Here is a 15,479-nt window from a genome sequence, read left to right as displayed (position 1 = left end):
AAATTACTCTAGTTTTAACATTTAACAATCATTTGTACTCGTTTTTTGTTCTTAAAAATCACAAGATTTGGCTTGTTTTGGTACCTAAACTTAGTTTGATCAACAATTTTCTTGTTAGATGTGAAATTATGTACATGGACTGGTTCACAAGTCCCCTCATACTCTCAATTAAGACATGTAGTTAACCAAAGTCCATGGGTCCGTGACTAAATGTTTATGCCAAATCTCAAACACAATCTTTTAAACCATCCGTCCTATGTTTAATGCGAGTCAACTCCACATATGCACGCCAATGCATAGATTAATTAGATTATTTGTTTAACCTTGTTAAAAGAGGATCCTATAGTGTTTTGTCCGTTTTAGTTCGTAAAGTGATCTTATGTGGGTTTTTAGTATTTTAAACGGTTTTTTTATCCATTTAGTTTGGTAATCAGGTTGTCGTTATTATAATTTTATTAAAATTTGTGTCTGATACAAGTCTCTGATATACTGTTAAAGCTTTTGAGCGAACATCATTGAGTGTGTTACAAAAAAAATTTAATAGCCGGTTCCTTAATTATGAAAATGAGAGGTATTTTGGACACACCCAAACACACAAACGATATATATATTTGTAGTGAGTTCAATAACGACCCTTGCTTGATTTCCTAAGCTCATTTTTCAGTCTTGTTATTGTATCTCATTTTTCAGTCTAGATAGGAATTAATGATTTTCTAAATGCTTTACAAAACCCAATATTGATGGGGACTGCACATGATCAAACAACACAAAATCCAGCAACGATTTAGTGCTTCAAAGGTTCATTGCATTTGCTTCGACTCTTACGCACCAATATATTTAAATCCTTAATACTTGGATTTGCATGTGCAATGATACTTCTCCAACTGTGTGTTTATTTTTTCATCTACTTAATCTCCAGATAATAAACTGATTAGTTGTCTCCAAGAAAATATTAAACACGGGTTGGATATACGTTCGAGATTCTCATTGTTTGGCGTAACATAAAAGTTGCTCTTTTAAGACCGAAATGTCAAAGGATTCAAGTCGTGAAAACAGTCTTGTTGCAAAACAAGAATAAGGCTACGTCCAGTAGACGTTCCCCCCCCCCTCCCCCCAACCCTCTCAAAGACCCTTACAAAATGGAGAGCCTTATTAGCTTGAGGTCACTCTTTTTATAGAAGATGTCACAATTTGTAGCTTGATATATAATTTTAATGCAAATCGTTCCCACATTTCTTAGCAACTTTAGTAGGTGGTGATAAGATATTCCTCATATGGAATTCAATCTACTTCATATCAATTTTGGACGTTATCGTCTCTCTTTTAATGTACACCATGGATATGGGCAACTTGTTGAAAATGTTTCGAGTGGAAGAAGAAAGAGGAAAAAGAAAGTTTCCACTTAATCTCTATCTGCTTAGATTATATGCCCTGATGGGATTATTTAGTACATCTATTTTATCAAAGAATAAAGTTGGGGGATAGATCGAATGACAAGATTCAAGACATATATATATGCATTTAACTTTTCTAATTCCATACAGCAGCTACCTAGCTACCCTAGCGGGGTCACAAAAGAGAGAAACTCTCAACTATCAGGCAAATACATTGTATACTCTTTCTTTTAGGGTGGTGTTATCCACCCAAACATTTTTACTTGTTACGTATTTTCTTAATTTTTTATTGTCAAATCAAATTAATTGAATATGTTTTTTTTTTTTTTTTGCTTTTTAGCCAAAATGGTCTTTAAAATTGACATTAGGCCATCTCCAACCGAATGAGAGCCAGAGGGCTCCCTTTAGCCCTATAGCCCTCAAAGAAATTAATATTTTAATGAACAATGCCATACCATATTTCTTACCATCTTCAACTGAGGGGGCCAAAGGGCCATAGGCCAAACATAGCCTTGTGATAAAAAATCATCTCCAACCGAGGAGGCTAAATGAGAGATTATTGGAAGATGTAAGAGAATGGAATGTGAAAAATTAAAATAAAATAAAGTAAGATAGTATGGAATGGTGAAAATTATGTGAGAAATGGTGTAAGAATGGCTTAGGTATTTATAGGAAAAAAATGAGATTTTTTTTTTTTTAAAATTTTTTTCTAAAAAAAAAAGAATTCAAATCCAACGGTAACCTGACATCAGCTAGCCGTTGCTAGCTGACGCCAGGTAGCCGTTGGGTTTTGAATATTGGGCCGGCGCCGGGCTGTCTGGCTGGCTAGCTACTTTGGGCCAGCCAATTGGCCTGATTTCCCATTTTTGGTCTGGTGGGGCCCACAAGCCCTTTGACTTAGCCCTCGATTGGAGACGATTTTCGCGTCATTTCGAACTATTTTTAGCCTTATAGCTTTTTGACCGGGTTGGTTAGAGATGACCTTAACTCCTCACTTCGGTCCCTGACAATGAAAATTGATAGAAGTGATCCCTGAGTTTGTCCACTGTAAATCATTTTGGATCCTCCATAAAAAATTTGTCAATATCTTTGTTAAATTGTTATGTGAACGACTACGTGACTACCTTTTAAAGAGTATTTTTGTCTAACTAACTCCTCCACTTAACGAGGATATTGACAGTTTTTTCATAACATGACCAAAACGATTTATGGTGGACAAACTCAAGGACCAGTTATATCGATTTTCATTGTTAGGAACGAACGTGAAGTAGGGGTGGGTTCAAAAAAGCGAAAACCAAAAAAAAAGGAACCGAACACCGAAACGAAACCGAAAAAATCGAATCCGGTTTTGGAGGTTTGGAAACCGAACCAAATCCCTTTACACTTTACAAATGTACGTTCATGATGTTACTTTGTGAAACTTTGTTGCCAAGTTTGAAACTAACCTAGGGCTTTTTCAAGGAGCATACTTGGTTCAATTAGGGAGTATATTTCATTGGTTATAGAGGAAAGTTTTGGAAGTCTTTGAAACTTGGAAGAGTTTCTCTATTTGTTTGTTTTTTTTAATGGATACGTAGATCATTTTTCTTTGCAATCGAGATTGTTGATAAAATATGATTGGTTTATAACTTTATATGATCTTGTATATAAACAACTACTTTCCCACTTTCCACTTTCCCCACTTATTATTAGTCTACCAATGCAAGCCTCTTTTCTAAATCTCATATTAAAAAAAAAAAATTCAAGTTTTATAACATAAAAAAAAAAAAAAAAAAAAACCGTACCAAAGAAAACCAATTCGAAAAAAACTGAACCAAAAAAAAAAAAAACAACCAAAAGAAAATTGAACTGAACCGAACCAAACCAAAGTTTCGGTCTTGGCAAAAAACGGAACCTAATGAAACCGAACCCACCCTTAGAAGGAAGTTTCGGTCTTTATTTTATTTTATTTTATTTAAATTTTTTTCTCTTTAAAATAAAGTGGACACAAAATATTAACGTGATTTAATTGTAACTCTTCAAATAAGAGGGATTGAAAAAGAATAAAATTAGGAAGGAAAAGAATTCTACTCCCCGAGACAAACCAAATCTCTTTAAGAAAAACAAACCAATGCAACTGATCAACAAATCCAAACCTTCTTTCTATATAGGAAATAAAAAAGGGTATAAACAAGGAAGTTTTTCTTCAAAAAAAAACCCGGATTCTATTTTCTCTAGGTTGATTGGAAGTTGGAACTCGAGTGTAATAGTATATACCTAGTATATTAAGGGTGGCTGTTAATTAATTTCATTTTATTGTTTATTATCTTAAAATAATAACGAGATAAGAGATTCACAGGTGAAAAGATGAAAAGATGAAAAGATTGGGAATACTAATGTAGCAAATCTCATAGTCAAAGGAAGAGATAAATGATTAGTTTTGAGAAAAGAAGATACCCCATTAATTAGTGGGGCAAAAGCATATGGCCGGTCAAAGCAAGAAAATCAAAGTAATTAACTAACCAAGTTAATTGATTGGCATTCTTGTGATGTTATATTATATATTTGTAGTAATCAGGACAAGTAGTCCTGTGGTAAATATAATTTTAAGTCAAGTTTGCTCTCTAGTTTTGTGTTTGAAGAACAAAACTGACAAAAATATGGGTGATTTACTGGTTGAAAACTTTTAGAGGATGTTGTGTTATTTGATTGTGGTTAAAGGATGCGCTAAAACACTTTTAGCCTTTCTGAGCCCCACTGAAAATTAATTTTACTCTTCAAAATGTGGAATACCTCAGGCTTCGACAAAAAATTGTTGTTGAGATGGATGAGAGTGTTGAAAATAATGTGTTGATTATTTTTCTTCAGTTTGAAAATAATATATTTGGCATATTGCTTGACTTGATTGCTTGCATTTTGCATTTGTGACTTTCATAAGATCAACAAGTGATAATTAGTAATTGGGCTAAAGAGAAACTTGTTGGCCTCATATAATCATATTGGTTGGGCTTGAAACGAATGTTGGTTTGTTAAATTAGTGAATAATTTGATGACTAAATTGAACTTGTGTATTTTAGAGTCACGAGTTGTAATGTTCTGGACTGCAAGTCAATGGGTTGCATTGCAATGTAGTATTGTAGAGTTCATTTGGATGTACTTTTAAAATGACTTAAAGTGTTTTTTGTGAAAATATTTTTGAAAACAATCCTTAGTAAAAATATTAGTAAATCCTGGAAAAGCACTTAAAGTACTTTTGGAATCCAAAAACATTTTCTCTAAAAAAACTTTTAGTTATTTTAAAAGTACATCCAAACGAGCCAAGTCGTGGCCACATCATCTCTCATTTGAAAGAATATGCAGAACAACTCAGTTCAAAAATGTATAATTATGTCTTTTCGATCTCTATAGAATGTTGTAATGAAATCACTAATTAATTATCTTTTAAGAAGACTATATAATTATCTGTAAATTTATTTTACATATTGTATTGTTATTAGATTGATGTTATGATAACAATGAGTCTGTTTAACTAAGTGTTCTTCTCCTCTATCTCATCACACTCACATATAACAAGAATGTACTATTATGATAACATTTTTCTTATCATAAGAATCGTGGATATTTTGTACTAATACTTTAAAGAGATGTATAATACTTAACATGTATCATCGCCATGAAATGTTAGGATGATAATATATGCACGAAGGCGAATGCGTCATACTTGGCTTATAAGTTTGTCATCTCTGCCATTTTCCTGCTTTGCTTCTGATGGGAAAAGGATCCGGTCCTTTTTCTGGGTATTTCGAAAATTTTGTGATCGTGATTGTTCATCATATATCATGTGATAAAAAATTATTTAAAATTAAATATAAATAGTACCTAATAAAAAATGACCGCATGATATACGATGAATGATCATAATCATAATAAAAAATTATTTAAATTTTAAAATTTAAAATTAAATATAAATAGTATCTAATAAAAATTGACTGATATATGATGAATGATTATAATCACGAGATCTCCAAAAAAATAAAAAAAGATCGGGCAAGAATCCTTTTCCCTTCAGATGCATGTGGCAGGTGGGAGGTGGCAGAAGGCAGGTGACTTGACCCTTGACCAGGCAATTTGCAATGCAACTCAGAATTGCAGTTTTGTGTGAGATTAAAATTTTTGTATGCTATACGTGTTTAGCGTATTTATTATTAATTCAAACGTATTAAATTTATAATAATAAAATTAATGTTTTAAGTTCTTAATATGTGTTAATCAATAACAGAAATTACAAAAAGATTGCATACAAAATAAGCACAAAAAAATTTAAACACGTGTTGTGTTTCAAAGCCCACTCAAAAGACTTGACTGAGCACTCACTAGAAGACGAAAGTTTGAATGATGTACCTCACGACTAAAAATTCCACTTCCCCCTCCCCCTTTTCCCTGCATTTCTGAATCCACCACACCATATGATAAAAACTTGGGGTAGGAACACCGAAGTCCGAACACGGCATTCAAAGGGACCAAAAGTATGCGATTCTTTTGTATCTTGATCTCACTCGATTTCACTTTAGTCATATTCTGTAGGAGAGGTATAATGTGTAAATATCGACTACGTCATCTATAGAGCATTTATTGAAATATATAAGATTCTTTGTAATTTGGTCGCATTCAATTCGTTCTCTGCACACCTTATATAAGAGCTACCTTAGTAGGACACCCTGGTGAAGTTTGTCAACCATTGTATATCTCGTCAATGCCATATTAGTCTTTAGGATTGTTGAAGCATGCAATCACAAATCGAAAACTTGACATAATAAATTAAAACTTATATTAAATGGTTAAACTACTATTAGTACTGAATTTTTTATGATAAATTTGTAATGTTGGCACAATATCAAGCAGCAAGTCAAATTTGTAGTCTTGACAATATCTCATCCAATTAGAATTAAGATTCTCTTCAGATTTCTATGTCCGGCGTAGTTGAACTTGGAAATTCAGACCATTCAATTTAAATCCTGAGGTCCAGTTGAGATCCTCTCTGTATCTTTGTGTCCGAAGTAGTCAGACCCATAAATTCGAGCCGTTCAAGAGAGAGATATCCATATCGTTCAAATACTTCATCTTCTGTTAGGTGGACCGGTGGAATTAGCTAATGAGAACCGCATGATTTAAATTGAGCAGTCTAGATTTTCGAGTCAAGCTGTTTCGAACACAGAGATCCGGAAATGATCTCAACCATCCATCCAACTAACCTTTTATTTTTTTATGCAAATGCAAATGAAACTTTGGGCTAATGCTAAGTGATACCATCTTCTACCTTCAGCCCATAATGCAAGTGAAACTTAGGCCTTAGTTTCGGTCACCTCAATTATTAGCCCAGGGTTAAAAGTTCTTTTTGTTAAAGCCCAAAGTGCTTTTTTTTTTTTAGTAAGAAGCCCGGACTTTTGGGTAACGATCTGTTTTGCCAAAACCCCATGTGTTAAATTGTTTAATCATAGAATATAAAAGTGTAAAACACACAAAAGCCAAAATTCCAGTTTAAGTTTTTTCCGTCTCCAAAAAAGTAAAGGGATGTAGTCAAATTCGGATTTGCGAGGATTTTAAAAGATTTTAAAATTCTAGTGTAGTCAATTAAAAGATTTTAAAAGGGCTTTAGAATCTATTCAAATATAGGTATTGTCACATCCCGGCCCGGGGCGGACCACTTCCCGGGCCCGCTCCACCACCGTAGCACGATATTGTCCGCTTTGGGCTTACCATTCCCTCACGATTTTGTTTTTGGGAACTCACGAGCAACTTCCCAATGGGTCACCCATCATGGGATTGCTCTAGCCCCCTTCTAGCTTAACTTCGGAGTTCATACGGAACCCGAAGCCAATGAGCTCCCAAAAGGCCTTGTGCTAGGTAGGGATGGGAATATACATATAAGGATCACACCCCTGGGCGATGTGGGATGTCACAATCTACCCCCTTTAGGGGCCCGACGTCCTCGTCGACACACCATGGCCAGGGTTAGGCTCTGATACCAAATTGTCACATCCCCGCCCGGGGCGGATCACTTCCCGAGCCCACTCCACCACCGTAGCACGATATTGTCCGCTTTGGGCTTACCATTCCCTCATGGTTTTATTTTTGGGAACTCACGAGCAACTTCCCAGTGGGTAACCCATCATGGGATTGCTCTAGCCCCCTTCTCGCTTAACTTCGGAGTTCCTACGGAACCCGAAGCCAGTGAGCTCCCAAAAGGCCTCGTGCGAGGTAGGGATGGGAATATACATATAAGGATCACACCCCTGGGCGATGTGGGATGTCACAGGTATAGTCAATTAAAAGATTTTAGAATCCATTCAAATCTAAATATAGGTGTAGTCAATTAAAAGATTTTAAAGGATTTTAAAATCCATTCAAATCTAAGTGTATTAAAAAATTTAAGATTTAAAATTCATTCAATAAGTTGTGGATTTTGTGGGATTCGAAAGCAAAAAAGTATATATAACAAAGACTAAAAATAATCCAACATCACCCCCTATGATTTCAAATCCTTCCACCGCAATCCACCACAATTCATTCAAATTCTTTAAAATCCATATGCATTTTGGATGAGTCTTTAATCATCTTAATCCTATAAAATCTATCAATTTTAAAATTCTTTAAAATCTTATTAGTTTGACCATACCGGTAAAATTATTAGCTGATTTTTTTATTTTATTTTAAAAGAAAGCAGATAAGAGATTAATGGTTAAGAGCTCGAAGCAAATAAAAAATTCGAAATCACACACTAAACAAACAGTAATGTGCTCTAATCTCAGAATTATTATATTTAAATTATGGTGCTTAGTGCTCCTTCTAGTTCTATCTCGAAGCCGAAGGAAGAACGAGGACAATCAAACGAGGAGTGGGACCACTTCTCATCTTTCTCTAATGATTACACGTGTCAGCACCACGTGCCAGCGGTCGGCCATTTCTTAATTATTATGTTATGTGATTATTTGGTGATAACGTTCGGTTTTTTTTAAATTAATTAGTTTTTGGAGTTAGCGAAGTGGCGGGCAACAGGTCTTGTACTCGAGTGGTAGCATCAACTTGGTGAACATAAAGCTGTCGGGTTTTGGTGGGCCGACGATCCATTTATCGTCACACCAGTGAAGTTTTCTTTGACTTTTGTCTTTTTGTTTTTCTTTTTAATTTTAACATAGGTTACTGGTCCATTTTAATTGGAATATTGCATTGGTGGAACCCTATTTGACATGATTACTTGTTTAGAGTCGGAGAAGTCATGAATCAGCACAAAAAATATTGCATTGGTGGAACCCTATTTGACATGATTACTTGTTTAGAGTCGGAGAAGTCATGAATCGGTACAAAAAATTCGAATAAGTGGAAATGAGCAACGACGGATTCAGAATTTTGACTTCGAGTGTTTGGAGTGCATATTTTGTCGAACCATGTTGTAAACGTGTTGACATATGCCGATATCTGATGGTTGTTGTCGAGAGGTCCTGCAAATTTCAATCGAGTGATACAAACACCAAGAGATGTCGACGCGTCTGGCTAAGTTTTATCGAACACTTGGTGGGCACAAAAAAGTCTCTTACCAGATCATTGAATGGTCCTAGAAAGGCATTCACCGACTTTTCTCCCGACCTTCGGAGGGTCTCGAGTCTTTATGTGGATGCCCATGGGAGTTGATACATGATAAACAACCTCTACCTTAGTTATTTTATACTTTATCTTTGAGGAATGTTATATTCCAAACTAATGTCAAACTCACATACTTTTTTGTCCTGGTTGTTAATAAGCGAAAATATAACATGAAACGAAAATAATACCGGTTTCTTGCAAATAATATTTTTAGAAATAAATATTAATCTTTTTTTTATTAACAATGACTTTAGTGGGTTGAATTGATAATTGTTGAGATAAAATAATCAATTAGGATCGAGCTTGCATCAAAATGCATAGTTATTATTACGTATGAGCCATCCAAATGTGCAATTATGTTAAAATTTAAGGAAAACTAATGAAAAGAGCTTGAAAACTTTGAGTTTTAACAATAAGGACAAAATAAAAGGTAAAGTGAATAGTACCAGGATTGACTTTTTAATGTAAAAATGTAATTTTTCATTAAAGTGAACAGTACGGTGAACTTTTCGTTAAAGTTCCTTAAAATATACGCTTAAAACATACTCCACCCATAAAACGAATTAAGTATAAAGAAAAACGAATTTTAAATGCATGAATTCATATTTTGTGCGCGAATTCATATTTTGTTAGTAAAATTATTAAGAAATAGGAAAAAGATTAACAAATAATTGGGCAGTGATGGAAGTTTGATTAACTTCCAGCTTACAACGGGCGACTGACATGGGGAATGTCGTCTTCGAATTACAACAAAAACATCACGTTTTTATCATCTTTGTGATCTGGGTCGGCCATTTCCCAAATCAATATGAGATCTTGCAAGAAATTTGGGGACCCCCATTAAAGGTAAGCACATGTCATTAATTTTGTCCTGGAGCTTTATTGTCGTGTTTACTTTTTCCCACTCGGTCTAATTTAAAGAGTTGAATTCTTATTACGGAGTATTAGAATGTTCATTAAATTTAGAAGAATAAAAAAAATGATTGAACTCTCGAAAAAAATGAATTGTTTTGACAAAACTATCAGCGGATTTTTTTTATTTTTTAAAGAGTGGTTAGGCCCACACAAAATAAGAATTCAACTCTCCAAATTTGAGGAATTGGGCTCCTCATATGGTTGAGGTATTTGAATTATAGAGGAGTGACACCAATCAACTTAGAAGGAAAGAAACTTAACTAAAACAGAGATGTTACTGTGTCAATATTTAATGAAGAAGAGAAACTTAACTAAAACGGAAATGCTATTGTATCGATATCTAATCTTGCATAATATGTGTAGATATTTACAATTTGATTTTGCATTATTATTTGTATAAATTGTATAATATACCCCTAATTCGTGTTTAAATGTAATAAAGTTGGCTCTAAGTTTTTTTGTTGAGTAATATTAGGGAGGTCATCTGTTCAAATCATATTTTGTTAACAATAAAACGTGGTCGTGATGAATGAATTATAATTTAAGTGTTAATTAATGTACTTATTTTCTATTAATAAAACATGACATGTTTTGTAAATGTGATCTAAAATGTTAGTCTTCTTAACATTAGTTTTTTTGTTTACTCTTTCACTACTATGTTACAATTTATTAAAAATTTGTTGGTATGAGAGTCAGTGTTAGACTATTCATTTGTTGACTAAAAAATAAACTTAGAGAAAATAAATAAAATTGGGAATTTTCCAAAAATTAAGTTGATTTGTCACTAAAAAAGTATATTTTAAAGTGCTCCTACTTACTCAAACTTGACTCTATTACTAGTGATATTTCTGTTGAATGAAAATTCTTTTTGACTTAAAAGTAGTGCATTTATTTTTCATAATTTCTTGTCAACTTGCATGGTGAGAGTGACTAATGAGTAATGATATGTGTCCCATAGGTTGGCACCATAAAAAAATAAAATAAATGCATATGGGATAAAAATAAGAAATATCCATGCATGGAGGGGTATGATATGAAATTATGAATTATGTGAGGCCTTTATTTACATATGCATGTAACTGAAACAAGTGGGAGTACATCTGACAAAGATATCTTCTATTGTATTCTATATAATATTATTATACATATACATATATATATATATGCATGTAATGTTGAAAAAGAATATAAGCCATTGGTATTATAGAGTAGAATTCTCTCTCTACTAAATTTCCTTCTCTTTCCTTATTTCCTCTCTTATCATAATTTTTTCTTTATCTTTCTCTCCTTATAAAACGTTCGATATAAAATATTGATGTGTTTTAATTATAATTATTTCAACAGAAAAGAAAGAAATGTGAGAGAGATTTAGAGAAAGACGATCCTACACCTGTTACAAAAGTGAAAGGGAAGAATGAGCAAAGAGACACTGGACTTTGCAAGTATCTTTTTATGTGGGACTTGAAGTACTCCCATGCTTTCTATGTCTCTTTGTTTGCTTCTCCCTCTCTCCTCCTATCTTTCTCTCTCATCGATTGATTAATAAGTTAGCTGTTGGGGACTGGAAAGAAGGAAGGAAGAGCAGCTCAAAATGGACCCGACTTCTCTACCCTTCCACTTTCCATACATTTTCATTATCTCTTATTTTATGCGGTAAATATTAAGTCACGTTAATATTTTATATTAATTTTTTTTATAAAGATAATAAGATAAAATATAATAATAATATAAAATATCGATACGACTTAATATAAATAAAAAGGGATGAGAATGTATGAAAAATAGCAGTGAAGAGAAGCCAGGTCTGCTCAAAATTCAACTGAAGGAGAGTGATTAGTAATAGGTTATCTGAATTATCACTCTCTCCCTCCCTCTCTCCCTCTCTCTCTCTCTCTCTCTCAAATTGTCTGACCATCTCTGACCTGACACCATCATGATCCCCATCTCTCTCTCCTACCACACCCCTTCTTGGAGGCTCCCCTCTTCTTTCCCATAATTGTACAACTTTGGTCTGTCTGTTCTGTCCTCCCCTTCCTTCCCTCACCTTATCCTCATTTATTTCTCTTTCAAGTCCTTTTACCGACTCCTTTTCTGGTAAAAATCAAAATACACAATAAAAATCCCAGATGCCTGTTTTTTAGTCCTTCCTTTGTGGTGGTGTTGGTGGTGGTGGTCCTTTGCTTGCACTTTCCCAAGTGGCATGAAGGCTGAGGCAGTACCCATGTTCCTAACCCATAGCTAGCCCGCCTGCATCTTCAGTACTATACAAGTATCAAGTATCATCTCTCTCTCTCTCTCTCTCTCTCTCTCTCTCTCTATAGATTTGATTTCGATAACAGCTTCTTCTCACTCAAGTCCTAGGTTGCTCGTTGCTCATAAATTAATCTAATTTCCTTTCTTTGGTTTTTAGGTTTTAATCACTGCAATTCAATAGACTGCCTACTGTTTTTTTTTTACTTTCTAAATTTTCTTGTTTTGTTCTATTTTTTTCACAAGATTTTAAGCTACTGTAATCTACGGGAGATGGATTCGATCTTGGTGTAAAGAGGTAGCACACTGCCCTAATCAGCTGGCCTAACCCATGTCTTCACTTTCACGTTGGTATTGGATTGTACATGCCCGGTGAGTTTTGGTTGATTTCATGTTTTTTCTATATCTCCAGTCCATGCTTTCTGGTTTTCCCTGCTGTGATTTTCCTGGTGACTTTTCTCTCTTCCCCAAATAAACGAAAGTTATGAAGTTTATTGCTTTCTCACAAGTAAAAGGTGAAGATTAAACTCCACTTTGATTATCTGTTGATAAAAAAATTTAAATTAATCATTCAAGCGTGCTAATTAGCACTGTCATTTAGAAGATTCATGTATTTTTACGGCTCCAATTTTATCGGATCTCGCCAAAGGGAGAGAACCATGAATTTTTATCGAAAACTAGGTACTAAAATCTCCTAGGGAAATTTGATGTTAAATTGCATTTGGTATTAGGTTGATTTGGCATTCTGCAGCTTTATTGTGCTGAACTGCTGATATGCAAAAAGTTGCTTAAAATATGTTCCGTGAACAAAGACAATTTAGCTACCATACATCTCCGATTAAAGTTTTTATTTTTGTCACTTGCAATAACACGGAACAACAGCGATTGCATAGGAATTCCTTACTCCCGACGCTCTTCTTAATTTGTTCATGCATTTTAGTGATTTTAGGCAAGCATATATGAGCATATATTTGTTCTCCAATAATCTTAACCTCTTGTCTCAAATATATGGTGAATGGTTGTGGTTTTCCAAGTTCTGTCTATGTGTTAAATGCCACTTAGAGATAAACTAAGAGCGGAATGTTTACTGATTCTGCACCATTTAGAGGACAGACCCCAGAGCTCATTTTTTTTCTCTATAGACAAAAATGTTCTCAGCACACCTTTCCCTTATTGAAAGTATGACTTTCACGGTTTCACCTGTGAGATACAAAAGTTCTTCTTCCACAGTTCTTTTCTTCTTCTTTTTTATCTGTAAGTTCCTTGCCGAGTTTTTGAGATAGCATGAAATGTGTGCATTATGTGAAAATATTCTCAAGAAACGTTTGCTTTTTTTGTGTTTTGACATGCATCCTGCTCGAGTACTCAAATGTCTCATTCATCATCGTTGATCCTCCTTCGCAAATTCTCTCGCTAAGAAATAGGAGAGTAGAAAGAATCCCACTTTGTCATGGAAAATGACTCATTTTGGCATTCGTGATTGCAGATGAAGGGCAAGCTGATAACATCACTCTTAAGAAAGTTTCTTGAATTCTCCGTGTGATTAGTCATATAGAAGAAACAAAGTCCTTGACTTCGCTGCCCTGCCGAAACATGTTAACACAAAACTTGAACTTGGAATTTGAAAATAATTCAGAAGTCACGAACCAAGTAACTTCGAACGTACCTCTGCAAGAAGAATCCCCTGACGCCTCTAAGGACAGCGCAACCACTTCTTCGTGCCTCACAAATCAGACAAACCATCAACAACAAGATCCCGGGCCTGTTTCACTTGACTTGACACTCCAGTTTTGCTCCAGCGACGTTGAATTGAAGGGCACAGGGGAGACAAGTAGTGAGGCAGCTGCACCCCCTACTTCAGAAGGAACAAACCCAAGGGTATTCTCATGCAACTACTGTAAGCGTAAGTTCTATAGCTCACAGGCACTTGGTGGCCATCAGAATGCTCACAAGAGGGAGAGGACAATGGCCAAGCGTGCTATGCGTATGGGAATGTTTACCGACAGGTATACTAGCTTGGCATCTCTCCCCCTACATGGTTCTGCCGCTTCTGCATTCCGGTCTCTTGGCATCCAAGCTCATTCTGCAGTGCACCAAAACACGATGGTATCATCAGATCATCCGAGGTTCCCTGTCCCCGACACAAGAGGCGTAGCGAGGTTTCAACACGGCTATTTTGGAGTGCCGGTGTTCATGGACGAGGATGACGAGGGCATGTTTTGGCCCGGGAGTTTCCGGCAGGTAGGCAAGGGAGTTGGAGGTCATTACAATGTGCAATCTGCACAAAATCCAAACATGAATTCAGGAACAAGCATGGCACCAAGAAATAATACAAGTTCGTCTTCACCTGATCTTACTCTAAGGCTTTGAGATTTTTGTTGTTGTGTTTAATTAGATATATTTCCTACTAATTAAGCATGCATGCTGACATTAATCAAATAGTATTAATATTAACTTTGTGCAGTGAGATTTGCCATTTGTAACGGCTGCAGAGATTTCTAAATTGTTTTTATGGCTGTATCTGTTTCTTAAGTTCATAATTAATTAAGGATGTTCTTGTTGTTGCTAGTATTGGAAGTGAAAATGTTTTATTGGAAGCCGGTAATTGGTTTAAGTTATGAAATTCATAATTTTCACTTCCTTTAGCGTTCCTTTTGGATATGAAGATACGAGTGTAAATAGGTAAATGCTCTTAACTACCTGAGCTATGTGTCTCAAGAAGCGCTCAACATAATTTGGCAAGAAATGAAGTTTTGGTTGACCCCAAAAGCACGCTTCTTATTCATAATTTCAACGTTCAATCTTGGCCTCAATATTCAATACACAATATTGACCCTAGGATGTGGATGAAATGTCTTTTAAGGCATATCAAACATATCAAATTCAAGGGAGGAGACTAAGGGTTGTGAGGAATGCTAGATAGAGGTGGAATATAATTTTAATCACTCTTGTTTTTGTGCATTCTCTATCTCTTTTTTTTTTTTTAACTTGTATATTTTTTTAATTAATGTGTTAAATTGTTAGTTGTTAAGGAGATCAGTGAGGATGAACATGCACCAAAATACATAAATATATCGGTTTTCACTACTACCCTAAAACACCATATACTTTTTTAACTTTTATATTAAATAAATCAAATAATAATCAAAATAATAGAGATAAGGTAAGAAGTCATGAATAAGAAAAACGAAAATATCAAAAGGATATTTTGTTAGGACAAAACATGAAATGCGATAAATATGAATAAAAAAAACGACGGATGGGAACGTGACATTGCGAAATCGAGTCATTGACGAAGGA

General features: G+C 34.7%; 1 protein-coding gene across 3 annotated transcripts; it reads left to right on the top strand.

Moving 5' to 3' along the window:
• Positions 1-12,052: 12,052 nt before the first annotated feature.
• LOC137731016 (zinc finger protein 7) lies at positions 12,053-14,747 on the top strand. 3 transcript variants are annotated; one of them, XM_068470055.2, is made up of 3 exons: positions 12,053-12,198; positions 12,426-12,551; positions 13,666-14,747. In XM_068470055.2, the coding sequence occupies exon 3, from the start codon at positions 13,773-13,775 to the stop codon at positions 14,547-14,549; it is 777 nt and encodes a 258-aa protein (XP_068326156.1). In that variant the 5' UTR covers positions 12,053-12,198; positions 12,426-12,551; positions 13,666-13,772; the 3' UTR covers positions 14,550-14,747. The 3 variants fall into 3 exon arrangements, with proteins under 3 accessions (XP_068326156.1, XP_068326155.1, XP_088544299.1); XM_068470054.2 differs by having other exon boundaries at positions 12,059-12,205; XM_088688173.1 differs by having other exon boundaries at positions 12,196-12,290.
• The last annotated feature ends 732 nt before the right edge of the window (positions 14,748-15,479 follow it).

This window comes from Pyrus communis, chromosome 16 (genome assembly GCF_041283825.1).
Source record: "Pyrus communis isolate YQ-2024b chromosome 16, ASM4128382v1, whole genome shotgun sequence".
In the NCBI taxonomy this organism is placed as follows: domain Eukaryota; kingdom Viridiplantae; phylum Streptophyta; class Magnoliopsida; order Rosales; family Rosaceae; genus Pyrus; species Pyrus communis.
This window is presented reverse-complemented; position numbering and strand designations above follow the sequence as displayed.

Bases quoted from the DNA above. Each gene is read 5' to 3' on its own strand.
- LOC137731016 (XM_068470055.2), top strand. From the start codon at position 13,773: ATGTTAACACAAAACTTGAACTTGGAATTTGAAAATAATTCAGAAGTC.